Here is a 17,235-nt window from a genome sequence, read left to right as displayed (position 1 = left end):
CTTGTTTGAGGGACTAAGTTGAAGAGCTAAAAATAACAAAAAATAAATTGCTGTTCGCTCAAATCCTCATCATTTACCACCTCCATCAACCCTCGTTCAATCATATTCAACTGAAAAATCATTGCAAAGAATTATGAAGAAAAAGTTTTTTAAAAAAGTCAGACAAAGATTTGGAAGACTTTGTATATTTGACACAGAGGGTCAGCTAGTAAAATTAATTCAATTGAATATGTATTGATGTTGCACAACACCGCCCCCTGGTGGCAAAGTTGTTCGCTTACACTGCCCATCTAGATCGGTAATCTATCTGCTTCCTCTGTGAGCTCGATGTCCTCTGGGATCGACTGTGCTGGTCTCATCTTTAACAAACAACAATGGCAGGAGTCGAGGCTACAGAGCCTGCACAAGTCGATATTAACCAAACTGGCCGCGACACAGCAGAAGGATATGACAAGAAATGTATTTTCTGCAAGATTGTGAACAATGAAATGGGCACGGAGCTTCTTCACTGTGTGAGGATATTGTCATAATGCAATAATACAGTTAGCCTAACCAGCTAGCGTTAGCCAGCTGTTATTAACCCCTGTGTTTTCCAGTTGTCTGTAACAAACAGTGGCTGTAAGAGGATGTTGCTGCTAATATTTGAATTTCGTTGAGACTATCAAGTCTGTACAGTGTACAGTAACTGTACAGTGCTATAGCTGACTTGCTGGTGTATCGTTTTATAAGGTGTGCCTTATATATATTTGTATTATACTGTATGTACATTTAGTGTCCTGTTCAGACATGTACTCACCGTGTCCTCTATTACAAAGCTCAGATGTGTCTTGTTTTTTTTACACCAAAGGACCCCCCCCCAAAAAAAGTCAGTTACATTGGCTTTACTGAGGTGAACAATACAGTCCTAGCCCTGTTATTCCCCCAGTCTTAAAACTGATGTTAAACTTGTCTTTAATTTCCCTGGCAGGATGAGGACATTTCCTGTTTCAGAGACATCAAACCTGGAGCGCCCCACCATTACCTGGTTGTCCCAACCAAACATGTTGGGAACTGTAAATCCCTCAGCAAAGAGCACGTGCCTCTGGGTAAAGATACAATCTTTATTACTGATACTTGTTGAAAAGCTCACACTGTGTTGTTCTGTTTCTATATTACTGTCAACTCAGACAACTTTACTGACAATTCTTTGCTAACTCATTCTGTGGACTTGAACTTATATTTTGTGTCAACAATACAGAAATGACAATATATGATGGCTATTATTTTGTGTTGATATGGTAGAATTAAAAGCATCTTCATAAGAAATGGCGAATTGCATCATGTGCAAAAATAATTTTTAAAAATGTTTTTGTTGTCATAACCAGTGAAGCGCATGGTTGACAAAGGGAAGGAGATCCTGCAAAAAAACAACATAACAGACCTCAGTGATGTCAGGTGGGCTACATACACAGTTCTTGAATGAATGTAAATGCTACAATATGACTTCAGCAAGGTGAACATCCCCAAACATTTTCAATGAATTGATTTTTCACTTGATGATTTTAACCTCAGGTTAAGGGTCAGTTCAGGTTCCTGTTGACAAACAGTAACTGTTGAGGGGAACTGTCCCTTTAATAACGATCAGTGTCAGTAATCAACACCAGACCTAGAAGAACAAACAACACGCAGTGATGCCAGGCACTGATAAACATGATCCCTGCGTGCACACCTTATCACAGTGTCTACTTTTATGAACAGTAGTGGAAATTATAAAGATATTCTTCTAAACTGTTGATTAATTGGTAATCAAGTAATTGCTTAGCTTTGATCACAGCACAATCTGTTGTTTTGTAGATATGACAGTTAGGATGACTGTTGCACTGAATACACATCCTCGCTGTGGAACCTCTTAACCTCATCATATGTTTAAAAAAAGAGTGAAGCGGTGTGGAGTAAAGCCTTTTCCTTTGCCTGCAGGTTAGGTTTCCATTGGCCCCCATTCTGTTCTGTCACACACCTACACCTTCATGTCCTGGCACCTGAAAGTCAGATGGGCTTCATGTCCCGCCTCTTCTACAGACTCAACTCCTATTGGTTTATCACAGTAAGCTGCCTCTCCGTAATTTACAGTGTGTCAGTAAAATTGTTATTGTACATGTGAGGATTAGGAAGAATTAATTTATTGGTTCTCAATCCTAAAATTTTGATCGGTCAAAGACTTATAAGAAGAACAGAAAAGGCATCATTATCAAGTGTAAATTTATTGCAGTGTGTTCAGTTTCTCGATACAAAGATTTTAATAATTTATGATTTATGTATAAAACATGAAGTGATGATATTTTGGTATATACTTAATATTAAAATACATAAGGGAAATGCAGTGTAAAAAACAGTATTGTTGAACTGTAGGATAACATGCTGTATATCCACATAGTCAATGATAATCACAGATTTGTTTCGTAGTTCTTTCAGTGACAGTAAACCAGTTCTACCATATTTAAGTGTGTCCTTTTGAGTTTGATGGGCAAGCAGCAGCAGCAGCGCTATCAGTCTGATTTCTGTTCTGTCCATATGTGCTAATGTTTTACAGGCAGACCAGCTGATTGAGCATCTGAACTCAAAAGGAGAGACTAACTGATGGCATGCAGTTCATCCATTTCTTTCAACAGTGACAAGGTGACTAAGACATCAACTCCTTGCAGATGCCTTTTGGATGACTTCAGCACATGACGTTGCTGTCACAATATTTTAAACTGGTGAAACATTTGTCATGAAACAACATTTGATTTCTTTTTAGTATCAGACTTGAAGTGAAAGCTTGAATGAAGCCAGTTGTTTCTCGATACTGTACTTTGAGCCATGTCACAGAAAGGTTCTAAGATCACAAATCACAAGTAAACAGTTTTTAATGATTTTACAGAAAAGGTGAATTTAATCCCCATCATATTTTGCACAATAAAATAAAGCTGATTTAATTTATGGACCAAGTATCATACAATGACATTCAAATCACTAAAGAAAATTTTGAAGGCGTTGACTGATTGATGATTGTATTACTCTGCATAGCCATTATTTCATCATCAACAACTCCTCAAAGATTCACAGGCTGTTTAATTTCCTGACATGCAGGACTACTTTAGAGTTTTGCACATCTGATTGTATTCATGTAACAAAAAGTACTGTAATTAAAACACTATAAGAAAACGCATTTATATAATTCCTATTCTGACATGATAAAATAGACCTCTCCAATGATGACCTCCACTACGTTGAATTTTTACAGTGTAGCTGACATGGGTCAAAGCACTGAGTAACATCCTCATTAACTATTAACAAGGCTTCTTCATAGTGGAAGCACCTGAGTAATCCGCTGACACTGAAAGTTAAGTACGTGGGGTATTTGTTGATACATGCTTAACTCATATTTGATTACATCCACTGTGTAAAAGTCAATTAAGAACTAAGTGGATGGTGCATGAAGAAGGTACTTGATATATATTAATGGAATGTAAAGATATGAAATCATACTATATCTGCTGTATAAAAGTGGTTGCATTGTAAGAAATGTTAATTTAAATAAATAATATATTGCTGCTATGATTTTATTAGTCACATTGACTTACTACTATTGGTGTAAATTCCTATCAGTTTACACACACTCTCTCTCTCCCAGTCATTAGTCAAGCTACACCAGTCAGAGCTAACAGTTAAGAAAGCATCCGTAGTACACAATGCTGACTCCTCCATTTCTTCATCTTTTTATTCAAGCATAAACGTCCATAATACCATCAACAGTACTTAACGTTAATATATCAATCTACTAACGCTGATGTGTAAGTAGGTCTTTAGTTTGCATGCAGCAGGTGTTCACTCTCTCTCACACATACATCAAAGCAGTATTTTTAGTTTGTTGTACACCTATCTCTAGTGTCGTTCTGGTACAGCCCTAGTTTCAAGCTGTAATGACGCTGCCTAAATTAAAAAGCACACTTGTAATATATACATGCGGCGAAACATCCAAGCCACGTCGGATCAAGTTCATCCTATAGCACCATATAATCTGTCACAGGTAGCCTCATGTTCTCTTTGGCTGTGGTTCAGTCTCATTAACCACTCTGTCTTTATTTCAGTCGCTCACTCATCTACTTTCCCTACATTGAAAAGCTTGTTGGAAAATATGGAGAAAGGAACAACAGGGTTTAAAATATGTTTAAACATGAACATACTTCAAGAAACCAAGTCACTCCATAAAACACTGTAACAATAAATTAGCTAATCTTAAATTGAACATACATGATATCCCTGCTGTTCAGTTTCAACTTGTGACCACCACTTCTATTTTTTGATGTTGAAGTTTAGTAAATCCATCACATTTCGTCACTTGAAATATGATTTTTACACTTTTTCAAGAGGTTTGGCCATCATCAGTATGTTGATATGTGAGTTTTTTAAAGCACACATACTGCTCCATAGGCCTGTTCATCTGAAACTAAAATGCAGGCTCATCAATAAATAGTGCTAATTAGAAATTCCTCACATATGACCCAAATTTGTAAATGTTTTTAATTGTGACTAACCTACTTCACTTCATTTCTTTACTGATTTTTACATTCTTGTATCTACATCCTGCATATATTTGATATTCCTTCAGTTTGCTTTTAGCGTAAGAAAAAAATGCACTTGTACACCTACTGTACTTTCCTCAGAGTGGAGCTTTGAATTCCCTGCCACTGTGGCTTTTACGTGCATGAGCAAAATAAAAGCTTATTCTTCTTAACAAAGGCGTCATTAAGTGATAAAAGAAAACATTGTGTGTAGTGTCACCCTCATGCAATCTTTCACTTCGGTGAGCACTGCCATACTGTTGCTCAGTGCATGCCTCTATGTGCTGCGTGCCACACGAATGAAGGGAACATTCAAGTTTCTGTTCACTACAACAAAGTGATCAGTACACGATCATCCTTCCCCTGCCACAGCATCTCCCCGTCAAAGTCAACCAGCTTCTGCTTCCGTGCTCGAAGGAGAATCCCCACCAGTTTATTAGAGATAGTCACATAATGCTCAAACAGTTTCCCAAATTCTACAGTGATCACTTTCCCATCGATGCCGCTCCCAGCCCCCTTTTTGTCTCTCTGCTCTCCGATGTTCCTTATCACCTCACACAGCTCCTCAACCTCCTTGCTGATGTGTGTGTGAGCATCCTTCCCCCGCTGCTCGGTCAAAGAGCCCTGCAGGGGCCTCCCGTAGTCATCCTGCCCCCTCTGAGGGACCACTACGTTGGGCCTGGTGTCGTGACTGAAGGGATTATGCTTCTGGTATTCCTGGTGCTCATCAGACCACTTCTGCCAGTTATCCTTCAAGCCTTTCACAGAAACGATGCACACTGCAGTGTCGTCACTGAATTGAGCAGGAGTAGGGACGTTATTTTCAGTTTCCATGATGGGGATATTTGTTCTAGTCAGTGGCTCTATTGAGGAAAAGATTACAAAGCTGTAATTGATAAATTATACATTGAGAATGCAGTTTTATACTCACTGTATAATAAACCTTTACTGCTTTTGTATTGCTTTATTTTTTTAAAACAACTGCCTGAAAGATCTGAGTAGTTGAGTAGATTTCAAGCTAAACTACTGTCCATATTATTGTAGTATTGTAATGCATTTGATATGTTATTGGGATTCAGCTGTATATATAACTTTATGGTAAATGCTGACTGAGGGGTCAATGATGATCAGCACTAACCCAACATCCACACAACAAATTATATTTGACAGTTTATTAAAATTAAGGAAAAACGATATTGATATTCTACAAATCAATCAATCATTCAAACTACAGTAGCGAGACTGAACATCGTTCTTTGTAAGGTAAATCTTAACCTGTCAGAGATTTGACAGTAAACAGTTGTCAAACATGGTCCAACTTACATAACACCCTCTGAGTCGGTGGTCTCTTCACTTGCAGTAATGCTTCATTGTAGCCCAATGTGTAAAGTGTCCCGTGGTGCCAAAAACAAAAACAAACCAACATAATACAGCAACACTGCTGACACTAACAACACCGTGGATGCTTTACTGTCCCGACTGAGGAAAAACCGGTGTGATTGACATCTATCTCGGCCAGTAGCCTGTTAGAGGACAACCAATCATAGTCGAGAGGGTGGACATGACAAGGTGCCTCTGAAGTAAAGCAGATTACAGATAGGAGAGGAGAAGAAGTTTATCCACACACGCGAAAGCCGAATAGTAATCTATTGATGACAAATAGTTGCTAGTACATGGCATGTTAATAATTCAATTATTATACACACAAACTGCAACTTCGACCATGTGACCAATGATATTACATTTCTCAAAATAACAGCCGCTTGTGTAAACACTGGTATAGAAAGCGCACATAAAAAAACAAAACATTTCACAATAACATTTCTAATGATTGAATATTCCAATTATTTATAATATTAAACTGGAAGAGAAATACCTCATTCTTCTGCCATTTATGGTGATTTGTCCCCGCCAGCGGAACTCAGCAGTTTCACAGCCCGGTTTCTAGCCGGACGTGTTTTTAATCTGCAACAAATATGGGGACCTCCACAGAGCGATCATGCTTGAAGTATTTATTTCATCTTGCCCAGGATCATCTGGACTTCAGGTTACCGGTAACCTTTCACAGACTGGTCTTAATCCTGTGTAGCTCTCTTTGTGAGTGTTAGTGTGATTATCAGAAAGAAACAGCTGAACTTGGTGTGTGTAACATCATAGCTCATTTTGGTGTGCTGTGTTAGCCGAATGCTAACTCAAGCTGAGTCAGAACTGTAAGTGTGTGTTGGTATTTAATGTAGGCTGCGTTTTATTATAATAAACATAACATAAACACATTTCTCTATCGGACTCCCTTCTGTAAATAGTATTCAGCGTCATAAACTGCATATTAACATTAAAGGACCAGTGTACAGGATTTGGTGGCATCTAGCGGTGAGGATACAGATTGCAACCAACTGAATCTGTCTCCCATGTCCCTATGTTCCAAGCATAGACTGTATAAAAATAATGGATGTAAGCCACCATAAGATCACCCACTGGTTATTGGATTTGTAGCCTTAAGTTTGGCATATTGACTGTCACCATTTTGGATTTATGGAGCCAGAAGTGATGATATTTGCTCATATTTAGATGAAAGGGTGGAGTTGACCGTAATGCTAACTGCTAGCTTGGTTAGCACATAACATTTAAAGTCTGTGGTTAATTGTGGTAATATTAATGCTGATTTCCTTTCTTGATGAACTTAAGACCATTAAAACTGGATAAAACTGTGCATCAGACTGATTAGAGTTTCACAGAAGGTTTGTGGAGGTTTTGAATTTTAAAGATGTGGTCATGTGCCAGGCAGAGAGTTCCAAATAAAACAATGCTGTGTGAATCATTTTCAGAATACAGTGTTGATGCAGCAGAGGCCAAGAATTATTGTTCTTGGCTTCTGCTGCATCAATTTTGACTTTTTTTGTGTGCAGCTAACAATTATTTGGATTACTGATCAATCTGTAGTTTTTTTCTCTTGCCTAATTAATTAGTTGTTTGATCTATAAAATAGTGAAAATGAAAAAAGTACATACAAAAGATAGGTGCCAACAAGAAGTTAAAGAAAACAATGAGGTATAAATATAAAGTGCATGATTTTTCAAAGCCTGTGGTGACATTCTCAAATGTGTTATTTTGTCTTGACCAACATTTAACAATCCAAAGATATTCATTGGTACATGTTAAACCTGTGAAATCTGTATTTGTCGTGTTTGTTTCTCATTCTTCCAGGAGATAAAGGCTCTGCTGGCTCTCAGAGGAAAACCTTTCTGTCCTGGAGAGAACTTCAAAGAAAAGGTTTCCATCCCTAACATAAGATATATCAGAAGTTGTCTGTCATTTAGACTTCTTTTTCCCAACCCTCACATCCCTTCTCAACACTTTTTCTCTCTAGTCTCCTTTCTGGTGTCTGAATGGTTTGTCTGAGGAGGATGTCCGTGGCATCATGGCCAGATCTGTTTGTGCAAAGTAAGTGTTTTAACTTTGTGGGTGTCTCAAGATGAACTTGTATCTACTTTTATATGCTGATCACACATCTTGAGCTCCTATGAATGTTCAAATTGTACACACCTCAATCCCCAGTACTCCTTCAGTCTGGGGCCTTGTCAGTATTTTCTGAACTATAGTGGCTGTGATGTAGATGTAGTTTTATTCTTCCAGGTCTGCTTTTGAACTATGGGGCCGTGGAAAAACACACAACGAGCTCAAAACATCCCTCTTGAACTACCCGTCAGAGAAAATGGTTGGTGATGCTCTTGTATGGCTTCTAGTGCCATTATGTTGAACAGACCAGTCTCTGCTATTTAATCTTATTTGCTGACGTATCATATGAAAACTATTGTGTTTACTTTCCCACATTCCCCCGCAGTCAGCGTTCATGCACAAAGACTCGACCTACAGAATCAATGTGTACACCTTCAATAAAACTCTGGAGTTTCCAGACAGAATCAAAAAAATTGATGTGAGTATTTAGATATGTTTGTGAAAGAGTGTGTTTACTGTACTACCATCTTTTTTATTTGCCTGTGTATATGTTCAAAATATTGTTTATTGTTGTGTGTGTGTTGCGTGACCAGGCTATGGACTATCTTCCATTTGGGGGCACAGTGAGTCTTAAGAGCCCTCAGCACATCTTCTGTTTGCTGGAAGACTACGGCACTGACCCTAACAACATCCCAGAACATCCAAATTACATCTATTTTGGCCGATGGGTGAGAGACATTGATATAATAGTAATAAAATATCCACTGGTAATAAATTAATTTAAGAAGTGTTTCTTTTATAGCAGAGAAAAACTCAAAAATCACTGCTGTCCATCTGTAGGCCCAAAATCTTCTTTAATTTATGACAACTTCCTGTAACAACACTTTTCATCTGTGTTCACTGATCTGCACCAGGTGGCAGATGGACAGCGTGAACTGATTCGTTCCTACAGTGTGAAGAACAGACACTTCATAGGAAACACCAGTATGGATGCAGGCCTCTCATTCATCATGACCAACCAGGCTAAAGTCAAAGAGAACGACCTTGTCTTTGACCCATTTGTCGGCACCGGTAAGTGAAATGTATCTCTCTTACACTCACACACACACACACACACACACACACATAGAAGGACACACATTTGGGGAAATGTCCTTTAGTACATGCTTTTAAATAGTTTGTCTATTGATCTGTTCTAGGGAGCCTGTTGGTAGCGTGTTCTCATTTTGGAGCCTATGTCTGCGGAACAGATATTGATTACAACACTATCCACGGCAAAGGTGAGTTTTGTCTACGTGGTTCTTCAGCTGTGATTTCTTAAACATTTATATGGCTTTATTTCAGCTATTTTTCAAATTTGCCTAAAAGTACCCTTTTTTCTTCCAGGTAGGTCAAGCCGTAAAAACCATAAGTGGCGAGGACCGGATGAGAACATCAGAGCCAACCTACGGCAGTATGGAACAGAGAAGACGTACTTGGATGTGATGGTGTCTGATGCATCCAAGGCCGTGTGGAGGAATGCTGCTCTGTTTGATGCTATCATCACTGATCGTAAGAGTTCATTCTTAGTCGGACCACAGTTTACTCTTTGTGCGTGCTGAAAATATGTGATTCATATTGAAGTGTTTGTGTAAATCCTGTTGTTTATTGTTTTTTAAGATGGAGCTCTCTCGGTTCCTCTCATAACTCTTTTTTCTCATTTGCAAATCCTGTGAACCCTTTTTGTTGTCAGCCCCATATGGCATTCGTGAGTCCACAAGGAGAACAGGCTCCCACAAAGACAATAATAAACCACCTGACGGCGTGTAAGCTCACATCATTCTCTTCCAACATCTACACCAACACTTTAGACCTTTCACAGGCAATGATTTTACTTCAAAAAGCTTTGTTCTCTGTAACCTTTCCCTATTGAATGCAGTAGGCGAGTGCACATAAAAAGGGATCGATTTGAAATGTTTAAACATGTCTAAGCCTGTTCATTTTTATTCATCTGTCCAGCTACGCAGATTCTCACGTCCCAGTCTCACAGTCGTACCACCTTAGCGACATCTTCACAGACCTGCTGAACTTCTCTGCCCACCACCTGGTTATAGGCGGCAGGCTGGTCTACTGGCTGCCCATCTACAGACCAGAGTGAGTATACAGACATTAAGTGCTTCAGAGTGATGAGTCAGCTAATGCACTCATCCTTTTACTTAGCAGTTCTTTTTCAACAAAAGAATTTCAAATGAAAATTGCTTGCTTCAAGAGAGATTGTGACCTTCCTCAGTAATCATCCAGGCCTACTAAAGCAAACCGTTATCTGTTATATATTATCCTTTGAATAATCAAACTGGGCCTGTGTCAAATCATTGCTTTATATTATACTATTTGATGTTGATACTAGATTTAAAGAGGACTTGCAGTTCACAGGCCAAAGAAAAGTCGCTTTTTTCCCATCATAATTTGCATCAATAGGGGGCAGACTTATACCATGAACTAGAACAGCAAACCTGATATCTATTGTTGGCCTACTTAACTCCACAAATAATCAAACAACATGAAAAAAACAAAGAATAGAATGTAAAAATATCTTCAAAAAAGTCTAATTACTGCTACTATTAGAATTGATAGAGTTTGTCAGGCAATGTAAACATGACACAAACAGTAGTGAATAACTGTTTATGACCAGTCTTGACTAATTAATGAGTTGCTACATGCTTTACAGACCCCTGGTTTGTATTATGAGCTCTTCTAGTTTTAGTCCATTCCACCACACTTGTGTGTCCCACTCGTGTTTTCTACCTTCCGGCATTTCCTTTACCCCATTCCCATTCCTATAAAACACTGTCCTATGTGTGTAAGCACCTGTGTGAATGACTGTCTATATAGAGAAGTGTACAGGTGTGTTGAGGTTTTTTCCGCCCATACAGCTGGGCGCAGAGTAAACCACAACTGACAGTGCTGAGCTCCTTTTTATACACTGGCTCTATACGACAGAGCCTCTGAAACAGAGTTGTGCATTGTTAAGTGTTCTGCGCATTAGCAGAAACTGAAGTGCTGACTGTGAAGTGCAGGTGTTTGACTGTAAAGTTATGACCACAACAGACATTAGCAGCAACGGACGTTTGGGGAAGAAAACCCCTGCAGCGCTGGGACTCCTTCTGGTCACTGATTATACGACCGGCAAGGAGATGAGATAATCATGTTTCCCCTCAATTTTATGTGTGTGTGTGTGTGTGTGTGTGTGTGTGTGAGAGAGCGAGGGAGAGGGGGAGAGAGCACATGCACAAACCTGTGGACCTTTGTTTATGCCCCTGTGCGTTTGTGTGTATATGAATGTATGAATGTGTGTGGTCTTGTATATGAGCACATGCATACATGTGTGTCATCATGTTCACACATTTGTCTTTGCTACTCATCTACCGGTGCTTGACTCTGCGCCTGTCAGAGCACCATGCCAAAATAAACGTCTGAGGCCAGGCAAGTCAGAGATGTGAACTATCTGTCTCTGCGGTCTGCATGCTGACTGTGTGTGTGTGTGTGTGTGTGTGTGTGTGTGTGTGTGTGTGTGTGTGTGTCTGTGTGTCTGTGTGTGTCTTTGTGCACAAATCGCATGTGTGTTTTTAGTGTGTGTGTGTCTGTGTGTGTATGTCCAGACGTAGCCTGTCTCCTGGGCCTAATCTGGGGCTCTACATGGGAGATATCAGGTTTCTGTCACCCCCACATATGTGTGTATCTGTGGCCATGGCTGTGATAGAAACAGTGGGGATTGTGTGCATTTGCCTTCTTTATGAGAACGGGGAGGCTATATGTGTATATGTGTGTGTGTGATGACAGGTGACACAAAGTCCTGTCAGCAAATTACGGCGTCTAGACCAGGTCAGACCCCTTGAACTCTCTTCCCCTTTCTCCCCTCCAAAAAAATAAATGAAGAAAAAGAATCAAGATAGATGACTGAATATCAGTCACCACAGCACTACAACATAAACAAGAGAAGCAAAGAAATGAAGTGGCTTTATTGTCCAAAGTAAGGCGATACTTGTGTCATTGATGGATTGTAAATGATGTTTATAATCATTCTATATTTAAGTTTCTAGACATTTTGGCCAATTGCTCATGTAGTGGCACTTTAACTGGGGGTCACGGTCCAGCAGCAGCTTCAGCATCAGATATTGCATGTGGTTAAATTAAGAGGTTTAAATATTATGGGAAAGATTGCATAACTTCTTTCATCTTTTATCCATTTTTTTAATTTTTAAACTTTTCCATGTAAATTGTATGATCTTGTATCCTACTGTGTCCATCAGTAAGCCGTTTTATGAAGTGTCATGAAATAAGGAGATTTCCAAAACTGTAATTCTTAGCTAAAACAAAACAAAAATTGTAAAACTCATCCTCATGGTGAAAAAGAGAAAAAAAAAATGTGTTTAAACTAGCGTGACACAGAAAGAGCTTTTGAACAGTAGTGTTTTGTGTGAAAGCGTCCTTTTTAAAAAGGCAAACTGGAAAAAGAAGCTCTGAAGGCGGAGGACATCCCCTGTCTCCACTCAGAAGTTTACACCAGCTCAACAGGTCCGGTACTCCACCATCTCTCCACCTGATTGGCAGGAGGGAATTATCGCCTGGCTGCATCGCCCGCTAGTCACCGTGACGACCAAACATCCCGTTGCTGCAGAGGCCCACATGCAGCCATGGCAACGGGGCAGACAAACAGTAACGTGCAAATCTGGCTTTGAGTCGGGACTGTTGCTACCGTGATGGTGGTTAGGAGAAAGTGCCACTGACACAAATATGCAAACACATACTGTACATCATCTGCTGTTAATAGGCCCTAACCTGGCCTGGCTGGTGATGACAGAGTCTGCAGTCGACCTGTCATGTCAGAGTCATTTTTTCCACCTTCATCCTTGTGCAAAATGAGCTACCTCCAGACGTGGTTACACTACACTGATCGAATAGTGTTTAATTGGTGAAAGAGAAACAGAAAGACGCATTGATGGAGAAGTGAGCGTTACACAGAGTTAAGATGTCATTTTAACATCGCCTAGAGTTTTTTAAAAGTTGTCTGCTTGACCTTTTGCCTCTTTCTGCTGTTTCCATTTAGTCTCTGATTAATTACTATGCATGTCCTTTCCAGGTACTGTGAGGAGATGATTCCCCTTCATCCATGTCTCCGGCTCATCAGCAACTGTGAGCAGACTCTCTCCAGCCACACGTCACGACGCCTGATCACCATGGAGAAGATCAAGGAGCCAGAGGTGTGTGTCTGAATGTGTTTGAATTAGATTTGAAACAAAGTTGAAAAACAGAAGATTAATTGGCAGTTGTGGATAGATTGTTTCATCCACTTTCTCCCATGTTAGGACTTTTCTTTGTCACAGAATATTTTTGAACAGGCTTGGTTTTGGAATGTTGGTAAGATAAAACAAGCAGTTTGGGAAATCACAATAGACATTTTCACTATTTTCAGACAGAATGATTGAGAACATAAACAGCAGATTAAACAATAATAAAAAAAAGTTCTTAATTGCAGCTCTGGTTTGCATGAAGGTCTGCAAGGGTTTGAGCATATATGAAAATGCATTTGTATGCATGCTTGACTTTTATCATGTCCCCTCATTAACAAAAACTGTGCATTTCTGCATTAATTTTACAAAACATTTAGTCAGATTGTTGTATGGTTAATGTGCAGAAAAATGTGCAGTTATTTTATGACATGTAAAACATTCACTTTTCTTGTGATGTGTGTATGACCGTTCAGTTGACCATATAATCAAATTTTGTTTGTCCTTTGATTGGAAGCACGATTTTCTAAATATATTGTTTTCAGTCACAGTATGTGTTGTGGTTACATAGTTCTAGATGGCATGAACGTGTTTGCACAGTAACAAGTTGCGTGTGCTGCAGAATTTGTTTACTGTTTTTTGTATGTGTGAGCATGGCCAGCAACACAGATATGAGTTTATGTAAAATGAGAGCATGTGTGTGAATGTGCTTTCATGCTTTTTATTTGCAGTTCATAGCCAATGAAAGTATATGTAACCACAAGTATGTGTCATGTCAATGTATGCAGCGTGTGCATATGTGTGTGTGTTTTTAACATGTCATCCCAATGGAAGTGATGGTGTCTCTCTGTCTGTCTGGGGTAAATCCTCACCATCTGGCTGTGATTGGCTCATTTCTTTTATACTGGAACCCTAAATGGCTTAATCACACATCGTATGAAAACAATCCATCTTTGGATCTGACATCCATTCCACTTCAAAACCGCAAATTGCTCCCATAAAGGGCCCTGTATGACACGCACAAGCAAACACACAGTTGTTTGATGTTATCTGACTGGTATCTATCTCAGGTCGCAGAGTTTTTCCTTCTAAAAAATAGACCTCAATCTGCCCCTACCTCCACTCATTCACCAGGGTTCACAGCTAGGTGTGTGTGTCTATGATACATGTGCATGTGTCTACACTGTTTCAGTGTTTTGATGATAAAGGGGTGGGTCTAATTGCTATAAACGTTTCCTGTTTAACTAGTGCACTTCTCTAGTTTATGGGGTATGACATAATATGTTTGGTGGCAGTAAACTCCTCGTTATTTGCCTAATTTAACACTAAATGTACATAGCCCTCCATATGTATGTTTGTTGGCAAAGGTTGAGTGGTGATTTCCACACTTTTCAGTTGTTTGTAGTTTTGTCTCTTCATCCTTATTAATTGTAAGGTCATGGTCAGGTTGTCAGCCTTGTTACCCAGAGTTTTCCTTCAGAGTGGAAACTGTTTCCAGGTTGCTTGGCAGCATCAGCAAGCAAAATAGAGGTGTTGCTGACAAATTACAGGCCCCAGCATTGGAGTCATCACTTTCAACTCAGCTCACCTCATTATTCCTCTTCCCAGCATCTCTCTTTCCCCCTTTCATCCCTCCACTGACCAGCGACTACCTTACAGCCAAGACAAACTGTTTAACTGTAGGGATTCATAACAGTTCATATACATTGCTAAAATACAAGAGGACAGTCATGTTCCTACATACAAACATGGAAAAAGTATGCAAACCTTGCGATACCAGTTTGGACAGACCTGCAATGGGTGTTGCTTCACTCAGTGGAAATGGGAGATCAACTTTGAAAGCTGTTTCCATTTTAATTCTGATTGACCTTAATATTAATATTGTAATACCGATTTTAGTCTCAACACATGTTTCATTTAGGGAAAAAGAATAACTTTCAGCAGCCTGTTATCCAGTTATGGCAGGAAGCTGGATATATTGTTACATTTTTTTCACCATTAAAACAGTGGAGAGACAAGATACATGTTGCTGAACAAAATAGTTTGTTATTGTTTGAGCTCATTGGGGAAACACCTTAAGTTTATCATGTTAAACATGTTTAGGACAGTAATCTCTAAATGTGTCTCTCTACAGGAATCGGACAGCCTGTCTCATCTCGCAGACTCAAGCTTCAGCCCCTACCAGGGACACAACGCCTTTAGAGAGAAGTATTTCAGCGGACAAAACAAGAAGCTCAGCAAGGACAACAAATCTGATGTTAATGGAGAGTGAATGAATCAATGTCTTAAGATGAGGGATGTTTATGGAAAGCCTCAATAAAATAGAGCAAATATATGACTGGACAGATCATGTCCAGGCATGATTATCAGTGGACTCAAAAGAAACTGATTATTTTATAGTTAAAATTTTTAAATCTTAAACACTATTTTAAGTGTTATTTTTTATGTTTGTTGCTCTTGTTTTACAAATAAATGGATGAGATGCAAGTGCTTTGTCCTGAGTGGTTACTGTTAAAACTGTCCTGTCAGAGGATTGACTACCTGCATGCTAAGTGTAGTCCTTGTTTATATTTTATAAAAGCACTTGAAGATAAGTTCTGCTTTGAATAATTATATGTCTGATGTGTACTGTGTGTAGTGTATGTGCATTGTTGGCTTCATGTTTCCACATCACACCTGGCCATAATTGGCTCCTGACTAGTTGTGATGTCACAATCAAGCTTTTAGCTACATGGCTTAAATTCAGATTTAAGGTGAGCACAGAGAAAGTTTCCCCATTCAACAGATGAATTCTTCTACTGTCAAACTCTGTTCATACATCATTGTGCACAGTGAAACTGAAACACCCAACTGAAGGAAAAATAAGAAAAGTAGATTTCTGAAAGGAGAATGGCTTTAAAAGTTTACACTCCCAAATGGCAGTACACGTGCAGATTGCCTTTAATGCACTTTTTAAAACGAAAGGCTTTATTGTATCGGATGGGCATTTATATTAATTTAATATAGGAGGATACTATACAGCTTCTGAGTTAAAATACTTTGGAGTCTAAAACTACATTTAGAGGCACGGTCCTGCTTTATTCAGACAAAGGGAACATGTTTAGGAGAGAGAGGCCTCCCTGCACAGACAAGGGCCCAAATGACAGGGCGTCCCCACCTTGCCACACACCACTACAATTAGTCAGCAGCTTTTGTTGTTTTCCAACCACAGTTTACATGCAGATGGGCTCATTTTTCATCTCCTGAGAGCGACGCAGCAAGACTTTATGTACATTACCCCGTCGCTCTGTTTATCAGTTGGGCCTCTGCCTTTCCACCACACTTCCCTGTTAACTCCGCTTCCCAGGAAGAGAGTTTCAGGCACCATCACATGATACCCGGCTCACCATCGTTTGCGGTGCGTGTTGTTTACAGTTCCCACAGTGCCTTTTTGTTGTCTATCATCATCAAGGAAAATCAAGTGATTCCACAAGACAGTTAGAGACCTCGCCTTTCTTAACTTATCACTTTGGTCATTTCTGTCTCAGAATTTCTTTGTTTGTCACATGTAAATAAGTACCATGTTTGCCACAACAGACGGCCTCTCTATGTGAAGTTGATAGTTTTAATACAGCCACTGCCTATTTCTAATTGGGGAGCACTCTGTGTGTGTGTGTGTGTGTGTGTGTGTGTGTGTGTGTGTGTGTGTGTGTGTGTGTGTGTCTCTCTCTCTCTCTCTCTCTCTCTCTCTCTGTGTGTGTGTGTGTGTGGTCTTTTTGGGTTAAGCTTGGGGTTAGCTTAAGGTTAGGGTTAGGCAAGTAGTGGTTATGGTTATGGTAAATCTCCAGGAAATTAATGTAAATCTATGTAATGTCCCCAAAAGTGACCAGGGTGTGTGTGTGTGTGTGTGTGTGTATATGTATGTGTGTGTGTTGCCACAATACAGTGAT

At 39.5% G+C, this 17,235-nt stretch overlaps 3 protein-coding genes across 5 annotated transcripts; 2 read left to right on the top strand and 1 right to left on the bottom strand.

Annotated features, from left to right (window-relative positions):
• The first annotated feature begins 374 nt into the window (after positions 1–374).
• On the top strand, positions 375–3,602 carry hint3 (histidine triad nucleotide binding protein 3). The gene is made up of 5 exons (XM_053327069.1): positions 375–512; positions 968–1,085; positions 1,365–1,434; positions 1,957–2,083; positions 2,570–3,602. The coding sequence occupies exons 1-5, from the start codon at positions 375–377 to the stop codon at positions 2,615–2,617; spliced, it is 501 nt and encodes a 166-aa protein (XP_053183044.1). The 3' UTR covers positions 2,618–3,602.
• A 1,308-nt stretch (positions 3,603–4,910) lies between these two features.
• Positions 4,911–5,417, bottom strand: si:dkey-29b11.3 (actin-binding Rho-activating protein-like). The gene has a single exon (XM_053327619.1). The coding sequence runs from the start codon at positions 5,415–5,417 to the stop codon at positions 4,911–4,913; it is 507 nt and encodes a 168-aa protein (XP_053183594.1).
• A 1,130-nt stretch (positions 5,418–6,547) lies between these two features.
• trmt11 (tRNA methyltransferase 11 homolog) lies at positions 6,548–15,848 on the top strand. Of its 3 annotated transcripts, none has more exons than XM_053327052.1 (13): positions 6,548–6,637; positions 7,788–7,853; positions 7,951–8,024; positions 8,217–8,298; positions 8,425–8,517; positions 8,633–8,767; positions 8,954–9,110; positions 9,239–9,319; positions 9,426–9,590; positions 9,772–9,844; positions 10,038–10,172; positions 13,159–13,279; positions 15,441–15,848. In XM_053327052.1, the coding sequence occupies exons 1-13, from the start codon at positions 6,560–6,562 to the stop codon at positions 15,576–15,578; spliced, it is 1,398 nt and encodes a 465-aa protein (XP_053183027.1). In that variant the 5' UTR covers positions 6,548–6,559; the 3' UTR covers positions 15,579–15,848. The 3 variants fall into 3 exon arrangements, with proteins under 3 accessions (XP_053183027.1, XP_053183028.1, XP_053183029.1); XM_053327053.1 differs by having other exon boundaries at positions 6,566–6,630; XM_053327054.1 differs by having other exon boundaries at positions 6,604–6,680.
• The last annotated feature ends 1,387 nt before the right edge of the window (positions 15,849–17,235 follow it).

The sequence above is a fragment of the Scomber japonicus genome, chromosome 10 (assembly GCF_027409825.1).
Source record: "Scomber japonicus isolate fScoJap1 chromosome 10, fScoJap1.pri, whole genome shotgun sequence".
NCBI lineage: Eukaryota > Metazoa > Chordata > Actinopteri > Scombriformes > Scombridae > Scomber > Scomber japonicus.
This window is presented reverse-complemented; position numbering and strand designations above follow the sequence as displayed.